This window comes from Aethalodelphis obliquidens, unplaced genomic scaffold, assembly GCF_003676395.1.
Source record: "Aethalodelphis obliquidens isolate GAN/ISIS:26980383/991018 unplaced genomic scaffold, ASM367639v1 scaffold12, whole genome shotgun sequence".
NCBI lineage: Eukaryota > Metazoa > Chordata > Mammalia > Artiodactyla > Delphinidae > Aethalodelphis > Aethalodelphis obliquidens.
Window position 1 is genome coordinate 4,097,821 of NW_020837956.1, and position 23,874 is coordinate 4,121,694.

At 39.8% G+C, this 23,874-nt stretch overlaps 1 protein-coding gene across 2 annotated transcripts in view; it reads right to left on the reverse strand.

The window, feature by feature from the left end:
• Positions 1 to 23,874, reverse strand: part of STON1 (stonin 1) — a 129,525-nt gene that overhangs the window by 57,035 nt on the left and 48,616 nt on the right. The window contains exon 4 of one of the 2 annotated variants that reach the window (XM_027113162.1): positions 47 to 148. In XM_027113162.1, coding sequence (XP_026968963.1) covers positions 47 to 148 — 102 coding nt within the window. Of the gene's footprint in view, positions 1 to 46; positions 149 to 19,264; positions 22,295 to 23,874 lie in introns of those variants that run through there. The other variant, XM_027113161.1, reaches the window with a different exon arrangement.

Sequence of the window (23,874 nt, forward strand, 5' to 3'; positions counted from 1 at the left end):
TTTTTAAGCTGAAAAAACAAGAGAGAAACTTCTACTGTCTACAAACCTGCTTCAAGTCTTTTAAGACTTGTTCCTCTATACCTTCTTCAGCAAATAGATCCCGCACTCCTTCAATTACATCTTCAATTACAGATCTGTAGAGTTTAGGCTACATAAAAGCAATTGTTAAAGTTTTACATTCTCAAGTTTGAGTGTATCCAGCCTTAAAAAACATGCAGTATACACTTTCTAATCTTATATTTGAAGAAAAGCCACCATAAGGATTTTCACTCTGTGCATCCTATTCCCAATACAGTCTTAGCTTTCCATAAATTGGTTAACTTCAGACCCACAGTCTCAGCTTATCTATAGGGCTGAATCACAATACTACAAGAAACTATGAGATAATAATCTCATCAAGATGTATGGTTACTTTTAGGATCCTTGGCTTTTGTGTCAGTGTTTAACCTCCACACTCCTTTTTAAAAAGGAAATTAATTTAAGACAGGTGGAAATGAACCTTTTGTTTTCAATTTACCTTTTTCTCAGAGGGACCCAGAGAGCTTTTTTAGAGTTTGCTATATTACTTCCATAAATGTAAATAAATTCCAAGCCATAAATTTGGGGCAAGCATCTACAATAGAGTCACCAAATTCTGTCCCGCTTCCAACATACAGAGTCCAAAAAGATATTCTGAACCATGGTCAAGTAAAAGTACAACTGCACCAAAAAGGATTTCCCAAGAGAAACTAAGGAGGACATAAACAAACCTTACCCTTCCACAATCTGCATACTGCAGAGACTAAGTAACATCCTAAAAGCAGATCTTTACCAGATTAAAAACTGGTCAATATCAATAGAAAAACAGCCCTGTGAAATAAACTGAGTCCTTCAAATCTATGTAAACTGTGCTCCACTCCCACCCTAGTCCAAAATGGCAATGCTAGGAAATTCCCTGGCAGTCCAGTGGTTAGGACTCAGCACTTTCACTGCCTGGGTTCAATCCCTGGTGTGGGGACTAAGACCCCGCAAGCCACGCGGCACCACCAAAAAAGATCAAATAAAATTAAATAAAATTTAAAAATGCAAAAAAAGAATGGCAATGCTAAGTGTACTGACAATACTGACCTAGTGGAAGTTCTACTGATAAGAAATAACAAAATAGGAATTTAGTTGAATTGCTCTTATTTCAAATTGCTTAATCAGGCCAAATTGAAAATTCTGTCATTCTAGGACTGCTTTTTCATACTACTCAGTAAATATTCTAAGTACTCCTATTCATGCGAAGAGTAGTTAGGTATTAAACTTATTCCTTCTAAAGACCCAGAGTGAGCCTATGAAAAAGCCAATCAGTAATATTTAAATAATACATTATTCACAAGCATAGTCAATAAGATTAAGTGCCCTAGATTAGTTCCTTCTTCTAAAACAGTCTACCCTGATAAAGCCGTGCTTAACTGATGTGTCAGTGTTAGGCCCAGCTAGTGTGATCACACTTAAAGCTAGAGGTAAAAACTCCTAGGGATAAAAACATCTTTTAAGATCTACCCTCAGAATGTAACAGCAGCCATCAAAAATAACCCATTAGAACATAATTTTTCAAAAGCAAAGTAGGAATTGAACATACTTTCTCTTCTAGGACTACAGCTAGACTTTATATTCTTTCCCTGTTATCTTCATTAGTATATGTATAGTCCACTATGCATAGCCCAGGAAATCCATCTTAACCTCTTCCCTATGTAAAAGAAAACACACACGCACTCGTTGGAGTTTCACCATCAAATAAAATGGTATACACGGTAAGCTTACATTCAAGCATAATTATTTCACATATATTAAAATACATTATCAGAAAAAGGATACACATTAAAAGAATAACTTGTCTTCAGAAATGAACCATTTTATCCTTCGTATGTATAGATGGAACCCATAAAACAACACAGATCAGGACAAGCACATTGCCTTTCACCAAATGTGAAGTCTGTTGAAATGAACTGAAAATAAACGTGATTTCTTGACTTTTTTTTCCTTAAATCAATTTTTAGGATTGATAGAGGGTCTCACAAGACCATTTAGCCTGTCAGTTCTCATGCGAGGTTTACGTACTCCTTAACGAGAACAAAGCAACGTCTGGGTTTATCAATTCCAACTGTACACTTAAACATTAAGATGCTTAAGGATGGGGAAATGGAGGGGTGCGGGAGAACTCTAAAAATATGTGGTGGGGTAACCTAAAGTATCCCATTACCTGTCATTTCGGGTAAATAATATAGCTTAGACTCAACAGTGGTCATACTAAAATTAAGAACTACAATTAGAGTACAACTGAACTCAGTAATTCTAAACACACTAAACTGGGAGGCTTAAGTTGCGTTCCATCTCTAACCACCTTCTCAAATCCTCACTCTAGAGGACCTCAGTTCGATGAGGAGTAAGAAGAAGAAGAGGGGCGCTTGTTTTTCTGGCGGGGGGCCTGGTCCAACTTCCGGCTGAGCTACTGGCCCTCATCCACTTCCTCTAACACGGAGGAGAAGGACAGAGGAGCCCCTAAGGGAGAGGGCTCCTGAAAGTCTGTAAAGAGCCAGGAGGGAAAAAAAAAGGGTGTGCGGAGCTCCACTGCCATGAGCGCAGGACCGCGCTCCCTCTGCACGGAGCACAGGCCGAGAGGCCAGGCTGGTGGTCCTTACCACCGGGTTGACGGACTCCATGACCGCCGCTCCAGCGCCTTGCCGCTTGCGCCTGCGCAGCACGCGATGCGCCTCTGAGGACCGTTCTTTGCGTGCGTTGAACGTAGGTGCACGTTGTCCACGCAACGCCGTCAGGACGCTGGGGGCGGGGCAGGGGAGGAGACAAAGGTTAATGACGAGGGTTAAGTGGAGTCGCGCTGCAGAGGCAGTTAAGAGGTTGACCTGAAAGTGCAAAGAGACCAGATAAAACGGGGTGGTTAACTCTGGTGTAACCAACTTTGGGCCGTTCACATGACCCTTGAAGAGCCTTTATTTTCTCAATCTATAAAATAAAGGCTAAGAAAATAGGGGATGAGCAATGCAGCGGTAGATCCCAGTTCACTTTACCTTTGAGAAGAGGGGAGCTAGTGGTATCTGTCCTCTCCTTCTGCCAATTTTCATTCCTCCCCTTACGCCCCAGTCACAGCTGAACTCCAGTATATAATAAGAGTCAAACTCTTCTAAGATTGGTTCTCAAAGTGTACGACAGCAACATCAGCTTCATCTGAAAACCTGTTAAAAATGCAAATTATTGGGTCCCTCCCCAGACCTACTGAATCAGAAACTCTGAGGCTGGGACCTAGCCTTCTGTAACTTTAACATGCTCTCCAGGTGATTCTGATGGGCACTTCAATGAGACTCTTTGTCCCAAAGCAAAGATTTTCAGCTTTGGCTGCACACTGAAATCACCTGGGGAGCTTAATAAAGGTTTGGCACCTGAGTCTCACCCCAGAGAATCTGATTCTATTAGGCAGCCAAGTTGGAGAACCACTGCTAAAATAAAGTCAGCACCCCAATACCACCCAGGCTCCTTTTCCTCCTCAGGCAGAAATGACACTCTTGACCTGTAATAATTCCCTCCTTCCCCTGAAGGGTAGAGCATCTAGGGGCATACCTTGCCTAGGGCTGAGGGTAGATGTAAGCACAGATAACCTAGATGGTTAGATAAGGGAACAAGTCATTTATTGCCACTACTCTGCCTTTTAAAACAGACTTTCTAGCCTGCAGATAGATCCTGACCTAACCAGATGGCTAAATTACTGAATGATTAAAAATCCTATCAGGTTTAAAATTGGCTGTTTATTTATTTATTTATTTGTGCATGTAAGTTCAGTAAAGCTATTTATATCCAACCATTCTGTATTTGCTTTGCCTGGGCCAGGTACCTTATAGTTTGTGAGTTTCAAGAAGCTAATTTATATGAAGCCCTTTAGAAGACTTTCCTAAATTGAAAACTATCTGAAATTTCTTTTACAAAAAGCCAAGAATGTTACATAGTAATTTTTAATGATTGTATCTCTACCTGGCAATTTACTACCAGAAGTATTCAAAGTGACTTAACTTACACCCAAAACAGAAAGCTAAAAGCAGTCATTGATTCCTACTGATATCATAAAAATTCAATTCAATTATTCAGCTTATTGCCAAAAAATCTCATTTTTCATCTTTTTCATAGCCAAGTTTTAAAACTTTATTCCTAAATGCATAGGATTAGTAATCACCTAACTTTTTGTGACAGCATACTGTTTTATATTACTTCATTATATATTTTACCCTTCTCAGGGCTATACTATAGATCATACATACTTTTGAAATTAAATTTGGACCTTGGTACCCATAAAAAGTGTGACTGAGTTGAACTGTTGTTTCTTAGTATACTTAGTAGACTCAGGTTGCCAAGAGGTTATGTAACTGGCAGAGAAATGTCAGTAACTTTCCATTTGCCCCTGGTGGTCTGTCTGCATGGTCACTAGTAGACTAAGATATAGTTTCTTCCCAGTAATAGACAATGGCTTTTAGAGGAGGTATACTTTAACCTACATTCCAGGTGAATCCAAGTTGCAAATCTGCTCGGGACCTGAGATAGCCAGCTTCCAAGATGGCCCCCAAAGATCCTTACCTCCTAGTATTCGCAACCTTGTGTTCTCCCCTCCCACATTGTAGCATGGTTTGTCTGGGTGACCAACAGAAAAGCAGAAGTAATGATGTATCACTTCTAAGATTAGGTTATAAATGACTGTGGCTTCCTTCCTTGGGATTCCTTCAGATCACTCACTTGGGAGAAGACAGCTGTCACGTTGTGAGGACAGTCAAGCACTCCGCCTATGGAGAGGCCCATGTGGCAAGGAACGAAGACTCCAGCCCATAGCCAACAGGGATCCCTGTTGGAAATCGATGCCTCCCCATTTGGGCTGTCAGATGATTGCAGCCCTGACTTGTCTGCATCCCTTTGAGAGACTCTGAACCGGAAACTGTGTGAGATAATAAATATTTGTCATTTTAAGCAGTTAAGTTTGGGGATAATTTGTTGCACAAAATGGGATAACTAATACAGGACCCATTCTCTGACTGGACGGTGCCTAGTGAAGGCTTGGTTTTTCCTCATTGTAATCTCAGAATTTAAGCTTTCTTGAGTACCCTCATCAGTCACAAGAGCATTTGAGAAGTATGTAAAGGAATCTTTATAGGCTGATATTTGATAGTGTTGACCCCAGGTTATCATCAAACAAGCAGACTGTTGTAGTCATGTAATGATCACATTTCTTTTGTCAATTTTTCAAACTCAGAGGGGAAGTGTGTTGCATACACAAAAGACTTTTGATGCTAAAATTGAAATGTCAAGATCCCAAAGCCTCAGTGAGGCAATTTTACAGTAACTTTTTCTTTTTACGTTAGTAATTAGAGAATAAAAAAGGAATGCTGAGCTTTGGTCTGTCTTTGAGTACACAGTTTTTGAAATTACACCTGTGGCAAAATATAAAGCTCTTCCCCAATTGCCCATCACAGTTCAGAGCATCAGATTTTCATTTTCTCCTGTTTTGTTTAGAGGCTATAATATCTATTTAACATATCATTTGTAATCAACACTAGTTTTGTAACATTTAAGCAAATCTTAATAATCAGATTAATTTCTCTGCATTCTGTAAGTTCATATTACTTTTGCCTAGAGGTCTCAGTGATATTATAAAAGTAAAGAAAAAACTTCTCTTTGTTTATTGTGAGAAAAGGCCCTATCTATGAAGTCCTTTCTCTGAATAAGAATGTTTTTAAAAATGTATTTTAGAGACAGCCCATTATCTTTTACATATTAAATTTTACAGTCAAATGCAGGGCATTTCAGTAACTCTAGACTCTAAATAATATATTTATCAGTAATGAAAAATACAAGTTAGGCTATGAGCATATGCCTTAAGGCAGCAAATATTCACAATTAGTTTCTGAACATTTTTCACCCAATGCACTAAACCCAGCAGTACTGTGTTTCTCTGCCTCTGTTTCATCCTTCACATCATTCAGGAAATGAAAATCCACATAATCTCTACCTCACCTTGTAACTTTGAAATGGCTGCAATGTTAGTAGTTCTGATTTGTTTATATTCTGCACTTTTATAACATTTTCCATTTTCTAATACAACTCTAAAATCAACTTATATTATTTGAACATCAGATACAATTCCACCACGATGAATCCCTCCCCCCTACCCCAATAGGATTTCAGTTAAAAATGACCATGTGACACAGTGCGATGGCCAACTGGTGACCTTATCACACAGTGGAACACTGTTAATGTTCACATTACTACCTATTTTAAAATGTTTTAGTATGAAAGAGATGTATACATTGTGTGCATATGAAAATTAGTGACTATAATTAACTCAAGGAAAGTGTGAAGGATGACTTCAAACACAGTTTTCCCTATGGCTACTTTTCAACATTCTCATCAGGGTCTTGATAAGAATTCAGTAATTTCCAAGCTAACAAATTATTCCATTTTCATTTCTTTAATCACAATGTGTATAATCAAATGTGAACATGAAATATTAGCAAGAATAATGTCTGCTGTCTCCAGTGAATTTTCCAACCTAAATTTCTACTTAGAGAAGATGGAGGTAAAGACCAATAAATTGAACTTAAGGCTATGACCTGGAAAGAACCAACCAGCTTTGTTCCCACAGTAACTGTACTTATCTTCTTTCCTAATTGGTCTCATTTTGTAAGACGTAAAGGTAGCATCTTGAATATTCTATATTATTCTAGGTGCTTCAAATATCAGGAGAGGCAGGAACAACATGGAGTAGACACGCTCCTTCCTATTCCTTCTGCTAAGCACAGCTAAAAAAATCTCTGGATATTATACATAAAACAAAGATAAGAAGACTCTGAAAGGTGGAGAGAAGAGCATAGACAGTTAGGGACCTCACAACCCAAAGAATGACACAGCAGTAAATCCCCTTGTTTTCTTTTTGCCTCGCCTGTACCAGCCTGGGTACTGGTGAAGCTTGCAAACCCGGAAACATCAAAGGTCACAGACCAAAAAGAACAAAAGCCTTTTTTCTCAAGCTAAGGACCAGAAAAGGGGCAGCAAGACAGAAAACTTTTAGACAATATCTGCTCTACTTCAAACGCCACAGAAAAAAACCAGCCCCACCCCAGAGCCGTCAGCAAAGGCAGAGTAGGGAGTTTAAACTTCCACTCTTGCCCAGCTGTAACGAGGTGTAGCCATCCCCACAATGTCACTGGAGGCCACCTGGGATGCCTGGACTCGTCCCCCCAGCCCAGCTATGATGAGGCATCCCCACCAGCCACTAGGGTTGTGTCAGAGAAGACCAAGACCTTCATTCCTGCTGGGTGATATTGAGACCTCCCCCTGCAGTGTCCGTGGGGGCCATGTGAGAAGGAGTTACAAGGTCCCCTCCCCTGCGTCAACCAGCGCGATGTCAGTGGAAGCCGGGTGGGGGGCCTGAACCCCTACCCTACCCAACTGTCACGAGGAGACCCTCCTCCCCTGGGCTGTCAACAGAGGCTGAGCCAGAAATAAGGCCTGGAAACCTTGGCAGTAGCAAGTGGGTACTTTCACTTTCCCCTACTGGCCCTGTGTCAGAGGAGACCTACTAAAATAGAAGATTTAAACAAGATCCAGAGTCTCCTAATAACCAAAATGTCCAGGATGCAATTGAAAATCATTTGTTATACCAAGAGCCAGGAAAACCTCTACTTGAATGAGAAAAGACACCAACACAGAGATGACTAAGAGGTTGGAATTATCTGGAATTATCTGACAAGAATCTAGCCTTCATAAAACTGCTTTAATGAGCAGTTAAGCAAGCAATTTAACGGGCGCTTTAAACAAATGAAAAAATAGAAAGTCTCAGCAAAGAAACAGAAGATATAAAGAAGAACCAAATGGATATTTTACAACTGAAAATACAATAATCAAAATAAAAAGTTCAATGGATAGGCTTGTGATGGATTGAATTATGTCCCCCCTAAAAAGGTATTTTGAAGTCCTAACTCCCAGCACTTCAGAATGTGACCTTATTTGGAAATGGAATCATTGCAGATATAATTAGTTAAGATGAGATCATACTGTAGTAGGATGGGCCCCTAATCCAATATGACTGATGTGTTTATAAGAAAAGGACAAAGATAGACAGAAAGACAGCCATGTGAGAACAGAGGCAGAGATTGGAGTGACGCATCTACAAGCCAGGGAACACCAAGGATTATTGGCAAACACCAGAAGCTAGAAGAGACAAGGAAGGAATTCTCCCCTACGAGTTTCAGAGGTAGTATGGCTCTATCAACACCTTGATTTCAAACTTCTAGCCAAACTTCAAACTTAGGACAATAAATTTCTGTTATTTTAAACTACCCAGTTTATGGTAGTTTGTTATGGCAGCCCTAGGACACTAATGTAGGGCTCAACAGTAGAATGGAAATGAGAAAGGAAAGAATCAGTGAACTTGAAGATAGAACCATAGAAATAACCCAATTTGAACAACAGAGAGAAAACAGTCAATTCAAATGTAAGTGGATTTCTTGTCAGAAACTATGGAGGCCAGAAGGAAGAGGCCTGAAAGAAAAGTGCTAAAAGAAAAGAACCACCAACTCAGAATACCATACGCAGTGGTAATATTACTCAGGAAATAAAGGGAAAATCAAAACATTCTCAGATGAAAGAAAACTAAGATAACTTATCACCAGCGAAACTACCCTAAAAGGATGGCTAAAGGAAGTTTTGAAATAGAAAGGAAATGATAAAAAGGAGGACTATCAGGAAGAAGAATGAAAAGTAAAAATATATGTAAATATAGTAGACTTTTCTTCTTTTGAGTTTGCTAGTGTGTATGACAGTTGAAGCAAAAATTGTAATACTGCCTCATGTGGTTCTCAAATTCTATTATCAGTGGGGGAGGATAAAGGAAAACACGGTTTCTTCAATTCACTGGAACTGGTAAAAATGTTGACTATGATAAGTTATGCGTGTATAATGTAATACCTAGAGCAACCACTAAAAAAAATGCTACACAAAGAAATACACTCAAAAATACTATAGATAAATCAAAATGGCATTCTAAAAAAATGTATAAGTAACCAACAGGAAGGCAGAAAAAAAAGAAAAAGAAAAGAGAAACAAAGAACAGAGGGAACAAACAGAAACCAAAAAGGCACAAACCAGTGTTGGCAAGAATGTGAAGAAAGTGTAAAATGGTGCAGCTTCTTTGGAAAACAGTTTGGCAGTTTCTTGAAAAGTTAAGTAGAAATGTACCATATGACCCAGCTATTCCGCTCATACCCAAGAGAAATGAAAATATATGTTGACACAAATACCTGAACATGAATGTTTGTAGCAGAGCTATTGATGATAGTGAAAAAGTGGGGAAAACCCAAATGTCCACCAAGGGATGAATGGGTAAATAAAATGAGGTATAGGGACTTCCCTGGTGGCACAGTGGTTAAGAATCTGCCTGCCAATGCAGGGGACACGGGTTCGAGCCCTGGTCTGGGAAGATCCCACATGCTGTAGAGCAACTAAGCCCGTGTGCCACAGCTACCGAAGCCCATGCGCCTAGAGCCCGTGCTCCACAACAAGAGAAGCCACTGCAACGAGAAGCCTGCGCACCCCAAGGAAGAGTAGCCCCCACTCGCCACAACTAGAGAAAGCCCACATGCAGCAACGAAGACCCAATGCAGCCAAAAATAAATAAATAAATATTTTAAAAAATGTGATATAGCCATACAGTGGAATACTATTTGACAATAAAAAGGAATGAAGTATTGATACATGCATGAACCTGGATGAGCAACATGGATGAACCTCAAAAACATACTAAGTGAAAGAAGCCAGAGACAAAATGCCTATATTATATATATATATATATATATATATTTTAGAAGATGTTGGGGGTAGGAGTTTATTCATTTATTTATTTATTTTTGCTGTGTTGGGTCTTCGTCTCTGTGCGAGGGCTTTCTCTAGTTGCGGCAAGCAGGGGCCACTCTTCATCGTGGTGTGCGGGCCTCTCACTATCGCAGCCTCTCTTTTTGCAGAGCACAGGCTCCAGACGCGCAGGCTCAGTAGTTGTGGCTCACGGGCCTAGTTGCTCTGCGGCATGTGGGATCCTCCCAGACCAGGGCTCGAACCCGTGTCCCCTGCATTAGCAGGCAGATTCTCAACCACTGCGCCACCAGGGAAGCCCTATATTATAAAATTCTATTTTTATGAAATATCCAGAAAAGGCAAATATACATAGACAGAAATTAGATTAGTGGTTTCCTGGGGCTGGGGTGAGAACAAGGAGTGACTGAAGATAGGCTTTTGGGGGAGATGGAAATGTTCTAATATTGATTGTGGTGACGGTGGTACAATTCTGTGACTATACCAAAAAACATTAAATTGTACACTTAAAACAGGTGAATTTTATGATATATAAATTAATCCTCAACAAAGCTGTTGAAAGGTATCAGGGGAGGCTCTCTTCTTTAGGTTGGAACTAATTTCTTTTTAATTGTGGTAAAACACACGTAACATAAAATTTGCCATCTTAACATTTTTAAGTGTACAGTTCAGTGGCATTAAGTACATTCACATTGCTGTGCCATCCATCTCCATAACTGTTTTCATCTTGCCAAAGTGAAACTCTGTACCCATAAAACAATAACTCCCCATTTTAATTTAAGGTTACATTTTATCCTTATGTGGACAGGTCAAGGAAATTAAGTATCTGGTCTCGTTTCAAGTGCAGGAAAAAACCTTCTGCAGTTACAGAATGGTTCCAAAATACTTTTAACAAAAGACAGATACTCTCATTTCACAACCAGAAATAAAACTTTATTGGATTTTTGAGTATTAAATGAAAAAACTCGATCCCTAGCACACCGTAGGAGCTAAAAGCCTAAAGGTTCTTCTTCACTTTGGGCAGCTTTCACAAACAAATTTAAACCAAATTTTAAAATAGACATTTTAATCTTTTCAACCCCTTGAAGATATATGTGTGTGTTTATTAAGAAAAAGTGTATTTGTAATTATAAGTGTGATAGATTTTAAATTAATAGGACTGAGGCTACTATTCATCATTATATGCCCCCTGAGTTCCTAGCATAGTACCTCCAATATGGAAAGCATTCATTAAATGTTACTGATTTGGAAGGGTAAAGCTGGGATGAAGAGAGAGTGGCATGGACTTATATACACTACCAAATGTAAAAGAGATAGCTAGTGGGAAGCAGCTGCATAGCACAGGGAGATCAGCTCAGTGCTTTGTGACCACCTAGAGGGGTGAGATAGGGAGGGTGGGAGGGAGGGAGACGCAAGAGGGAGGAGATATGGGGATATATGTATATGTATAGATGATTCACTTTGTTATAAAGCAGAAACTAACACCATTGTAAAGCAATTATACTCCAATAAAGATGTTAAAAAAATGTTATTGATTTGAATATACTGTTAAACTATTGTAAAGTGGAATTTCTAGCCTGTTTGTTGGTGAAAATTAGGGACTAAATTGCAACTATGTTTAGGAGAAGTGGTGCATAGATCTAAATTCATCCTATCATTCATTCATTCAAAATTTTTTATCCAACGTATCGATCATAAGCTCTAGCTACGCTTATGATTAATGGACATTGATACCACCATCACCTACCACCACCCCTGTATTTGGGCCTCTTCCCCCAAAACGGGAAATCACTGTGGACAGAGCACCCCAATTGAAATCCTAGTTGGGGAGGAGGGGGAAGAGAAATACACAAGCATCTACAATATAATGGGATCAGTACTAAAAATTATTTATGAGGAGCAACTAACCTGAATGGGGGTAGTCAGGGAAGGCTTCCTGGAGTAGGATGCCTAAACTTCGATCTGTGGAATGAATAAGGGACAAAGGAAGGGGGCAAGGAAGGGTGTTCCAGGGAGAGGGCACTGTACAAGCCAAAGCTTGGGGTGTCAACACCTCTAGGGAATGCAGTGGGTTTGAGGAAATGACAGCAGTTTGGTTTGGCCAGAGGATAGAGAACAGGGAAATCTTGGCAAAGCTAAGGCTGGCTGGTAAGTAAGGGCCAGATTGCATGTTCTCCACTGACTACAGTGTGGAGGTAGATTGGAGGATGACCACACAGGAAGCAGAGAAGCAGTTAGAAGTCTGTGGGGTAAGGAAGAATGAGCAGCTCTGTTTGAAAAGCCTGCAGCAGAAGCAACTTCCCCGGAGAAGAACAAGATCTGAGTTACCAATGTATAGCCTTTTCTGGCAGTCAATCATATAAGGCAAAGAGGAAGAGAGGGGGAAGACTCCAAGAGACTTTAGGGGAAGGGGATGGAGCACCCACTGATGGGGGAAAAGGTAATAAAAGGTGTCAAACATCATCTAGTTCACAATTTTACCCAAGGCCACTTCTGGTTCCAGTGTAAGTTTAATATAGAATTTGTCCTTTTCCACAATGAGTACTTAGCAAAGCCTTTGAAAAATATTTCAATGTCTCAAAATAATCCACTGGAGAGGCAGGCTCTTGGCATTTAACAACGCCACCGTTCAGAGATGCTCTTTCCTTGTCCTTTTCATGGCACTTGAGGACCTTTGGGTGGAATTCTCTCTGAGCAGTGTGAAAATATCAAAACAAAACCCTACAGAAAAGGCCAAGTGCTGCAACCGGGTGCCATGTCCCACCCCCATGCAGCCACTCTCAGACCGGCAGCATCTTTCTCAGAGATGAGAAGCAGAAGGAGACCAAATTCTACACTGATCACACTTGGGTTTCCCCAATCAGAACATTTATTCTCTGTTAGAGGGAATTCATAGTCTCAGTTCCAAAAATCACAAAAATGTGCCTGTTGGGTCAGCATAGTTGATATTCAAACATTAATACCAGTAAAGAGCAAATAAATTGAAGGACATGACCAAAGTACTCAAGAAAATAAAATCAAAGTTGGTCATAAAGGGTCCTTAAAGGAAATTCATAGACACCCACCCTCTATGGGAGGGTGGAAGGTCTCTGAATCCAATGCCATTTCTGTAAAAGAAACTAAGAAATAATACCTTGGATATACAGGCCTGCCTGCATCTGTACCCGTAAACTCTGCCTTGCCTCCAACTGCAATGTGTTAACTGTTTACGCCCTTATCTAAATCAGCCCTCTGCTGGCTGATCTCATCCCCTCTGATCTACTCAGAGATAAGGCCCTAGCAATTTTCTCCCTCTCTGTCTTCTGCAATATCAGTTTTCCTTTCACAACTGATCACTGCTAGCCTGCAGAGATATCCACCACCTGATGTATACCAAGGAGGGGGGAGAGGGCAGTCAGTCCTGGGTGCAGGCAATAATGGTACACACTGTCTGTAGAGAATTTAAATACATGAGGAAATTGACTAAAAGTCTCTCTCTCTTTTTTTTTTTGACCATGCCACTTGCAGGATCTCAGTTCCCCAACAAGGGATTGAACCCATGCTCCCTGCAGTGGAAGTGCAGAGCCCTAACCACTGGACTGCCAGGGAATTCCCATAAAAATCTGCTTTCTATTATCACCGTGTGCTGACAGTTCTAAGCAACGTCTGAGCTAAAATGCCCCCCTCCCCAACTTTTTTATTGGCATAGTGTTCTAAACAGTTGCTACAATTACTGTTGTTTTAATAATGCATATGTAAGCTTCAAATTGGCACATTTTTTTTTCATTAGCATATTTTAATTTCTTCACATTTAATAAACACATTTAATAAACTTAACATTTAATAAACACTGTGTTCTACATAGAAATTAATTTGGAAAACTCCCAGTTACACAGTTGGACCAGGACACATGTGGACTTAGATACACATATTTGTTGTGCGAATACATAATGGCCCAGAATTGTTCAAAGTTGCTTCAGGCACAATTCTTGTCTCCATCCCTTTTGGTACTACGTATTCCTGGGTTTGAACCATAGATTCAAAATAAACAATGATCGTAAATATGAAGAAATAGAACCTGAGTTACTTCAGTTTTGTCATTCTATGTGACCACTTGGAGTTGCTATTTGTGTCTTTAAAAGACTGTAGCAGAAGACTGGAGGGGTGGGATAGGGAGGGTGGGAGGGAGGGAGACGCAAGAGGGAAGAGATATGGGAACATATGTATATGTATAACTGATTCACTTTGTTATAAAGCAGAAACTAACACACCATTGTAAAGCAATTATACCCCAATATAGATGTTAAAAAAAAAAAGAAAAAAAAAGACTGTAGCAGAGTACGAATGGCAAGATGTAATAGTTTTGTTTGGTAAGTTTTGTTTGGTTACTTTACACATGAAATACTGTATTTGAATAATAATATATTTAATATGGACATTTATTCTTCTATTTTAATCATTAATTGTTTTAAAACTAAAGAAGGAATCAAGAAAATAAAACATTACATCAGCAGCTACTTAAATTGTACTTTTTCTAAATGTTTTAATTTCACTAAAGTTCATTTATTAGTTACTAGAAAACTATTGACATAGAGTATTATTATACCAGACTATAACAAAGAATCAAAGTACAAACTCTTAGGTAAATATAAAAACTACTAAATAAATAGTTGTGTATGGGACTTCCCTGGTGGTCCAGTGGTAAAGAAACCACCTTCCAATGCAGGGGACGCAGATTCGATCTCTCGTCGGGGAACTAAGATCCCACATGCCACGGGGCAACTAAGCCCGTGTGCCACAACTACTGAGTCCGTGCTCCTCAACTAGAGAGCCTGCATGCCACAAACTACAGAGCCCACGCAGCACAACTAGAGAGATGCCAGCACGTCGCAACCTAAGAACCCACATGCCACAACAAAGGCCTGACGCAGCCAAAAACAAACAAACAAACAAAAAATAGTTACGTATATTTTGTCCTCTAGGAACTTGGAGGAATTTGCAGGTGTTCACCATATCAACATGAAATGACACTGACCAGTAGAGTTCAATCAAGAAAATATTTAAAAGCAAAACAAGAGACAATTGAAGCAATGGCTGAATTTATATTGAAGTATATAATACCTTCAACACCACACATACAGTTAATGAAAACTGAAGAAATAGGCACATCTGAAGATATAAATGACACAAGGTTCAGATGACATGGGATTGAAAGATGACAAGGAATCATTTTCTATAAGTGCTGACAGTGAGAAAGAGGAGGAAATTTTTAGCAAGAGTCAACATCAGTAAGGTTAAAAAATAATAATAATGGAGAGACACTAGTAAAGACCAAAGCCAAGACTTAGGTCTCAAGTGTTGAAGGGATGTTAAGAAAGATCTCATCCTCACCAGCTACTGTCCCAAAGTTCATATTTGCAGCAAAGCTCCCCCCAAAAGCCATCTACTCACGGTCTCCACATGCACTTGAGTTGTCTGTCAAGTTCACCGATGTTCTCCATGTTGCTAAATTCAATGGTCAATTCTTAGTCCTCATCTTATCCTATAAGCAGAATTTGAAGCAGCTGATTACACTTACTCTAGTGAGCTACTCTTCCCAAGTCTCCTTTATGGGATCATCCTCACTTTCCTGACCTCTGAACTTTAGAGAATGCGAAGGGTCAGTTCTCAGACCACTTCCACTCTTTCTATTCACTCCTAGGTGATCTCAACCAGTCTCACAGCTTTAAGTACTGATATCTATAAAAGTCACATCCCTAGCCCAGACCTCTGTCCCTCCTCATATAGCCAGTTGTTACTTAGTGTCTCCAACTGGATATCTAATAGGCATCCCAGAGTTAACACATCCAAACTCGAATTTCTGATCTCTCTCCTCAAACTTTCTCCTAACAGTCTTCCCCTTCTCCGTAAAAGACAGCTCCATTTTGTAGCTGCTCAGCCAAAACTCCGGGAGTCATTTTTGGTTTCCTTCTTTCCCTCACTCTGGGAATCCAATCCAGTCCATCAGCACACACTGTTAGCTCTGTATTTCAAACGTGTTCTGATTCCAACCATTTTTCATCTCCCACCCTAGTCACCATCCCCTCTCACCTGGGTTATGGCAGTAGCCTCCTAACTGCTCTCTCTGCTTCTCTCATTGCCCCGCTTCTATGTCCATGGAACCATCTCAACATGTAATTCAGCTTATGTCACTCCTCCGCACAAACCTTTCCAGTGGTTTGCGTCTCACACGAAGTTCTTCCCATAGCCCGTTGAGGCCTACTGATCTGCTTCCCTCACCTACCCACAACCTCTCTGATTCCTCCCCCAACCACCCTCCTTGCTCACTCTGCCCTGGCCACCTTATAGCCACCTGCCTCCTTGGTGTTCCTCTGACAGGCTAAGCACACCTTGATTGCAGTGCCTTTGCACTAGGAGTTCCCTCTGCTGGACACACTCTTCTCATTTCTTTCGGGTCTCTGCTAGAATGTCATCTCATCAGACAGTACCTTCCTGACCAACCTATCTAGAAGGGCTTTCTCTGCCACTCTGTTGCTTTTTTTTTCCCCCTACATAGCAATGATCACAGCCTGATACCTGTTTATTGTCTCACTTCCCCCACTATTACATATCCTTTACAAGAACAGGAACTTACTGTTTCTGTGATTGTTTACCCCCAGTGCCTAGAAAAATGCAGGTACTTAGTAGACACGCAGCAAACAGTAGAATTAGCAAGACAGTTAATTGGAGCAATGGTCACATAACATTTTGAGGTGATTCAAAGTTACCACTTAAGGCACCCAATGTCTTAAACAAGTCTTCTGTACTTCAGAGTGTGGAAGACAGCTTCAGGAATGCCTCAAATGTTTAGCCACATTCATAGACTTACTCATGCTCTAAGGTTTTTGGAAACACATCGTTCTAACAGGCTTATAGAATGACATCTATAAGGGAATGACATCATCTACCCAGAAAGATTTCTGAGAGAAAGACAGAGCCCATCTTGAAAAGACAATGCTCATCATTGATTTCAGAGAACTGAACAGGGTAAAGTCTTATCCCTGAGTCAAGGTGGCATGGAATACTCTCCTGAAAGCACATATTTGCTTGTTCTTACCTCAGAACCTGAAAGTACAATCCTGGGCTGGAGCTCTTCAGAGACCACATCGATCTTGATATATGTACCTGGAAGCTCAGAAGCTGAACGTGATAGATTCATTGTAATATGTTATACATCTTTCAAAGTAAGCAGATTTAGAGTTCATTAATTCTCATCAGAAAAAGTTTGTTTGAAATGTGTTGAGAAGAAAGGCACTATTTTTCTATCTCTTTAGTACTTACAAATGTTTAGAGATAAGTATGGTATTTAAATCTTCGGGATGTGTAAAATTGTATTTAACAGCCTTTTTAGACAAGGCATTAGGAATACTTTAGAGTGTTTGTCTATTGCATTAATTTTAATTATACTCCACTGGATTCACAGTGCTTTGAAAATGCTTTACAAAATGCCCCCAAGATCTTTTATTAATCATAATACAAGCACCATCAAATTCAAACGCTGTTTCTCATTCTGGGTAGCAGCAGCTTGCCTGCGAGCGCCCTCTTCTGTTTCAAGATAATACCGCAAATTGTATTACAGGGAATTCCCAGCAATTCTGGATAGTACAAAAATGGGCTTTTCAGGAAAATGTCCACACACACAATCATATTATTTAAATATGCTATCCTCCCACCTGAGGTTTGTACGGCTCTTCTGGAGCAGATAGATGAGGCGAAGATGAGGGAAATGTTGCAGTCCCCGAAGTATAGTGGTGATTTGCATTTCTTCCCTAGGCAGTCTCATAGAAATGAACTTTAATCTTTAAAAAAAAAAAAAAGGGGCAACTCGTCTAATCTGTTCTCCTTACAGACAGGACATGATTTTAAGGCATAAAATCACCTGGAGCTTTTATCTAAGGTAGTTTTTGTAACTCACCTATTTGCTTTCTGGCTAGCAATTCTGTCTTGCTTTAAAAATTGACAAATTCGTATTTAGATGCCAGGTCTAAGCAGGATCTTATTAACAATTATAGCAAAAATCTTTTGTTTCAGTATAAACTGGGGAAATATGCAGGCGATCAGGTTGAGCGCCATGAAATTGCCATCAAGAATGGTTAAATATTGTCAATTTCACACGGTTCAATTAAATACCTTGGCCGTCTTGTCAATGTAATAGCCTTCTCCGTTAGGACCCTGGGTAAGAGCACAAAAGGTCCTGGGAGTAGAGTAGCTGCTGAGAATGGGGAGGGGCTGGAAGAGACTCAGCAAAATGTAGTGAAATCACCTTGTGTCTACACAAAGAGGGGGGGCGAGTCTAGGTGAAGTTGAGACAAAACAGGAAAGAAATGATTGATGGAATTTGAGAACTTTTGTTATAAATAGGATTGGTTTATGTTACTTAATCTTTTTGTTGTTCCTGCCCAATGAGAATCAAGCCCTGTTAATTTCAGTAGTGGCTGAAACAGTTCCAAATGATCTGGCCTCTATGAAGTTCCATTTCCTGATGCAGTTTTGAAATTTAACTTTAATATAGCTAGGTAAGAATTGAATTCCAACACATGGCAGCTTCCTCATGCAAAGGGCGGGTGGAGAGGTTGTTAGGTTGGTTTTTATTAGAGCTGATTTATCTTCATATCTTTAATGCCCCCCCAAAACACACACCCTTTATCTGAAATAGATTCTGTAAAATTGCAAAAAAATAATTTTCTAAACTTAAAAAAATTTCTTTACATGCACATCATTTCCAGTTGCCAAAGTTTGAAAGTTCCTTAGAATTCTCCTGGTGATAAAGTTCGTCCCGTTGGGAAGAATTGTGAGAGACTAACTAGTTCATTTATCCAGGTTATCAACACCTTCATTGTCTTTGAGTTATTTTACAACTCTGTAAATTTTAGAAAACTGATAATAACATACATGATCTTTGTCCAAACAAATGCAAATTAATTAGGGGAAATTGATTATTGATATTGGCCTATGGATAGATCCATTTTGCATCTATTTGTAAATTCTTTTCAGAATTCCTTATTTCCTGTACATGTCTCTGCTCTTTGAATTCTCCTTAGAACCACTTGTAACGTCTTACCAGTTCCCGTGTTAGTAAATGAGTTAAGTTAGATCTTGGGCATCTACTCATATCATTTATGAGAGTAATGATTATATCCTCTTTTAAAAATCATCCTTTAACATCACAAACTGTAGTTTGATTGTGTTATTTTTCCAGGATGTGCCAAGACGCCATGTACGCTGAGTCCTTAATAGTGAAGCAGGTATACATTTGCCTGACAGAGTCAATTGGTTAAGCTTATTGAAATTGATTTCATACCTTAGAAAAAATTGCCCCAGACCTTGCAAAAGAAGATATAAGTCCATTGCACAGCAAGAATCATTTGAAATACACCTTTAATTTTTAAAAATCTATATGCAATCTACAAAATACTTCGTTACATGATTATTAAGGCTCAATCTGTTTTATATCTGTATTGATGACATAAAATCATATTTTGAATAAGATATAATAATACTTAGTCATTATTAAGGAAGGCCTTCTGACATAATTTATAAGAGAAGAAGGGCTATATCGAAAGCACAGACCCAGAATGAAGGGAACTAAAACCCTAGAACTGTTTAATATATAAATCAGGTCAAAAAATGCCAGCCTTTATTTATGCTAGGAAGGGTTTTTTTCCATACTTTTTTTAATGGATAAACTATTTCTATCCCCATAAAAAAAGGAAATGTCCTTAAATTCAGATCTGTAAATTGATCAGGTAACCATCAAGCCATGAATGCATTTACGCAGCTAATACGATCCTTTGACTGGTAAGGCAACCAGACCAAACCAATTAGAGCAGAACAATTCATCCCAAACTGGTCCACTCCTCGGAAGTCTGCCATTGTGTCAATTAAACAAATGACCCCAAGGGGGTCAAACTCATAAAGCATTGATCTAAATTACCTAAATTAAAATGCTAGAAAGGAGTAGTTCCTCCTCCATTCACTTCCTTCCTCCATTCCCTACCTTAAAAGCAGGAGTTTTTATTGTTGTTGTTTTGAAGATCATCATTTACTTTCCGGCAAAGGAGATTCTACTTGTTAATTGGTAAGTCTAAGTGGACCCTACCTGAGTTTTCACTTAAGGATCACATTTGACCTTCTGCCATTTCTGAGGTCAGAAGAATTGTATTAAAAAGCCTCTCCACCTGACACAGAATGTTAATTTAACGTTAAGTAATGAATATTTAAGGATCCTAATAGATGTGCAAATGAACAATTATGCTGCAGCACCCCGCTGTTCCTGCCATCAACCTCTGCATTGCTGCAGAAACTCACTTGGGCTTCAGTCAGCCTTTTGTTACATTTCCAGCACTGAATCTTGAGACGTTCCTGAAGGCTGAAGGGCTGGTGAATAAATGACCCCAGCAGTGAGGTACCCACACATACTGGCAACCTGTGAAGCCTAAGGAGTGATTAATTGAACCCTGTGCTGAAATTACTTTGAGGTGTAAATATTCATCAAGTTCATCTGAATCAGACTCTGAGTTCTTTACGGGCAGGACGCCATAAAACAGATCTGCAAGGACCAGCAGTAATTAACCCAGCTACCGTCCCTGGTATCGTGGAGCAGCATCAGGTTCGGCCCGCCTCCATATTTGTTCTGAGCAGATTGAAGTCACTCCAGAATGTGCCACACCAGATGATGAGGCCGGATGGTGGAATTTTTTTTAAATGACGCGCACATAGATTTGCCCTCCTATACATCAACAGTGAGTCTCAAGCATATGATATTATGAGCAATACATCAGCTGAAGTTAAAAAGAGCAATACCAATTCATTGTAACAGTCAACTTTTGCATTCTTTGCCTTTACAGTAAAATAATGAAAAGCATTACATCTGCTGATTGATACAGATCATAAATGTTTGTTTTATAAAATCTGCATTTTTTAACAAATTAAAATGAATGTAATGTAACATTAAATAAAATGTATGAGACAAACTCTGTGGGCCAACTAATAATGTTTGGAAGAACGCTATTATATCAGTTTTGACTCAAAACAAATCTAGTAAATAAAGAAAAATACCCACTAATCATATTTAAGGATCAACATAAATTGAAGGTACATTAATACCACATGTTTTTTCCACGTGTTTTTCTGACTAAAAAAATAACTAGAATATAGATTTCCTAAATTTAAAAGTCTGACCTTTCACTATAAACACTGAAAGGAAATTATGAACAGAATTATAACTGCTAATGCCATTGGCTTTTCATTAAAAAACAAACATTTACCTGGCTTTGAATAGAAATAGCACTTCTTAGGAATGTAGATAAAATAATCTAGTGTCTTTCACTTCGCTCATCTTTTAAAGAAAATTACTCTAAATTAAGCAGAATTAGCATAAATAGCATGATAGCAGAGCTAACATAAAATAATCATAATATGATTTCGACTTCTACTCAAGAGAAGCTTGTGTTAATTACAAAAAAAAATACTTTATCAAAATACATTCTTAGAGTCTGCACTTCTGGGAAACAATATTCATGAACTTTAAAAATTCATTTTTAACATACATAAATATTTTAACTAGTGTCCAATACTGGGATTCCATTTTGAAAGGAATCTCTCCAGGCAAAGGGCAATATGTCTTAGTGATTTGTACTGAAATATGTATATCAACAGAACTAGCTTCTTTGCAGCACACATCAGAATACAAATGTATTTTGAAAATAATGATACCGTGGGTGAAAGACAGGTACCAAATACAGCTGATGGTTACTCACCAGTGTGGTAATAGGACAGGAAGATAAATAATTCAGAGTCAGAGATAGTCCCACATCTCCACGTTAGCCTGTGGTTTCAACATCATCCTACAACTAACCACGTTTCAGACAAGAGCAAGAGGGAAAATTAAGTACTTCGGTTTACGTCTCCTTTGATTGCCTTGTCCTCTAGTACTAGTGCTAGTGCAATAAGAAGAGGTAGGGGCTGGAGGATAATAACTATGGCCCTAGGTAACCCAGAGGGCAAAACAATCAGCCACCAACTAATCAAAAATCAAAAATGCTTCGGCCAAGTGGCTGTCAGGTCACAATAATAGCGCCTCTGAGTTTCACTAGGAAACAAAAACATCATGAAAATTATAGACACATTTTAGATCACACCCCCAGGGCACAAACATATCAAAAGCATAAAGTACAGACGGTTCGGCTGCAGGTCTAAACTTCTCTAAACGTAACCACTGGACCTGTCATTTCCACTCTACAGTAGCAGAACTTTGTGTGGTTTCTGTGAATTACGTATTTGGAAAGTGGGTCGTCATCACTGACTCTTGCTACTCCTACTGAGTTATGCAGTCACCAGCTTTATCTGGGTCTTCTCCATCGATTTTAATCCACTTCTTTTCTATTTCAACCTGTCATGCAAAAGCAAAACAGGGGCAGCATTAACAAATGCAACACAGCACAACATGTCTCCAGTCCTCGTTTGTAAATGAGGCAAGGACTCTAGCCACCTCATCCTTTGGACACAAACACAGCCCCTCTACCCTGTCGTGCCCGTTCCCAAGTGAAGCACATTGCTCTCTTTTGGGACCACAGAGTCTCCCAAATCCTTCCCTTCTAGGGTCAGATCTGGAAGAGGACAAACTTTCTTCCAAGTCAGACACAGGTTTTATAAAATGTATACGACTACATATACTGATAAGACATTTACAAATCTGGCTAGACATGCGATCAAAGATGCCCCCGAGTATCATATATCCAGCCTCTGGCCCACCTGAGATTTAGAGCACACCCAAAATCATCTCCCTAACTAAAACTAGTTTACAACAGTAAACAGCTGGGCCAAACCATCTGCCTGCCCCTCTTCTTTTTCATCTCACCTCAAACGGCACCTCCTCACAGAGGCCCTCCAGGACCACTCTAGATAAGGAAGCCCTCCATCCCTCTCTATCCTGTGACCCTCTTTTACTCTCTTCTTAGAATTTGTCACTACCTAAAATTACGTTATTTGCTTGTTTACTAATTACTTTTTGTTCCACCACTAGAAGGTAGGCTTTATGAGAACAGGGGGTGGTCTTTTGTTCACCTTTGTGTTCCCAGCATCTACGGCAGCAGCTGGCGCTTTGAAACTGCTCAATAAATACTTATTAAATGGAAGATAACATTTTGAAACTGACTGCCACCAATGCTATTAAAGCTAAAGAGACTTTGGTATATAATTGTGAGCGGTCCTCTACAACTATGTGAAACTGGTACCTCCCAGGAACAGCAAACAGTATAAATGACATCTCCATGAGCACCTGACACACATTTCAGTCACACACAATACTTAGATGCCTAGTGTTACAGGTCAGGTTCCCCAAGAAGCAGATGGTGAGATGGAGACTGATGTGCAGAAAGTTTACTGGGGAGGGCTGCCGGGGAGGACACCTGACAAGGAGGGGAGGGAAGGGAGCAGAACAGGAAGAGGGAGAAGTCGGGCCGCAAAGCAGTCCCAGTAAAGGCTTCAGCCGATCCCCAGGGAGGGCTGAAGCTACGAAGGCCCTGCAGGGTTATTCCAACTTGAGGTAAAAGGGTCTTTAGACCCCTAATCCACCAGTTACTGGACACAGGCTGCCCCAGGAAGGGGGCATGACCTGGAGCATGGCATCCTTCTTCATCCAGGGCAATTCCCAGCTGCCGAGGGAGTAAGTCCTTCAGTCCTGAAGGGGCTGCACAGAACAGCGCCCATTCATCATTCATTTTACCAATAGAATAAAAATCACCAGACCCAAACATACAGGCTTCTGAACAGATAGTCCAAAATAAAGAAAAATCCAGACTTGGTTACTATATTATAGAACCACCAGTTGGTGCTAATGATGTCTTATATAATCACACCATTTCAAGATACTATGGGGGACTTCCCTTGCGACGCAGTAGTTAAGAATCCGCCTGCCCATGCAGGGGACATGGGTTTGAGCCCTGGTCCGGGAAGATCCCATATGCCACG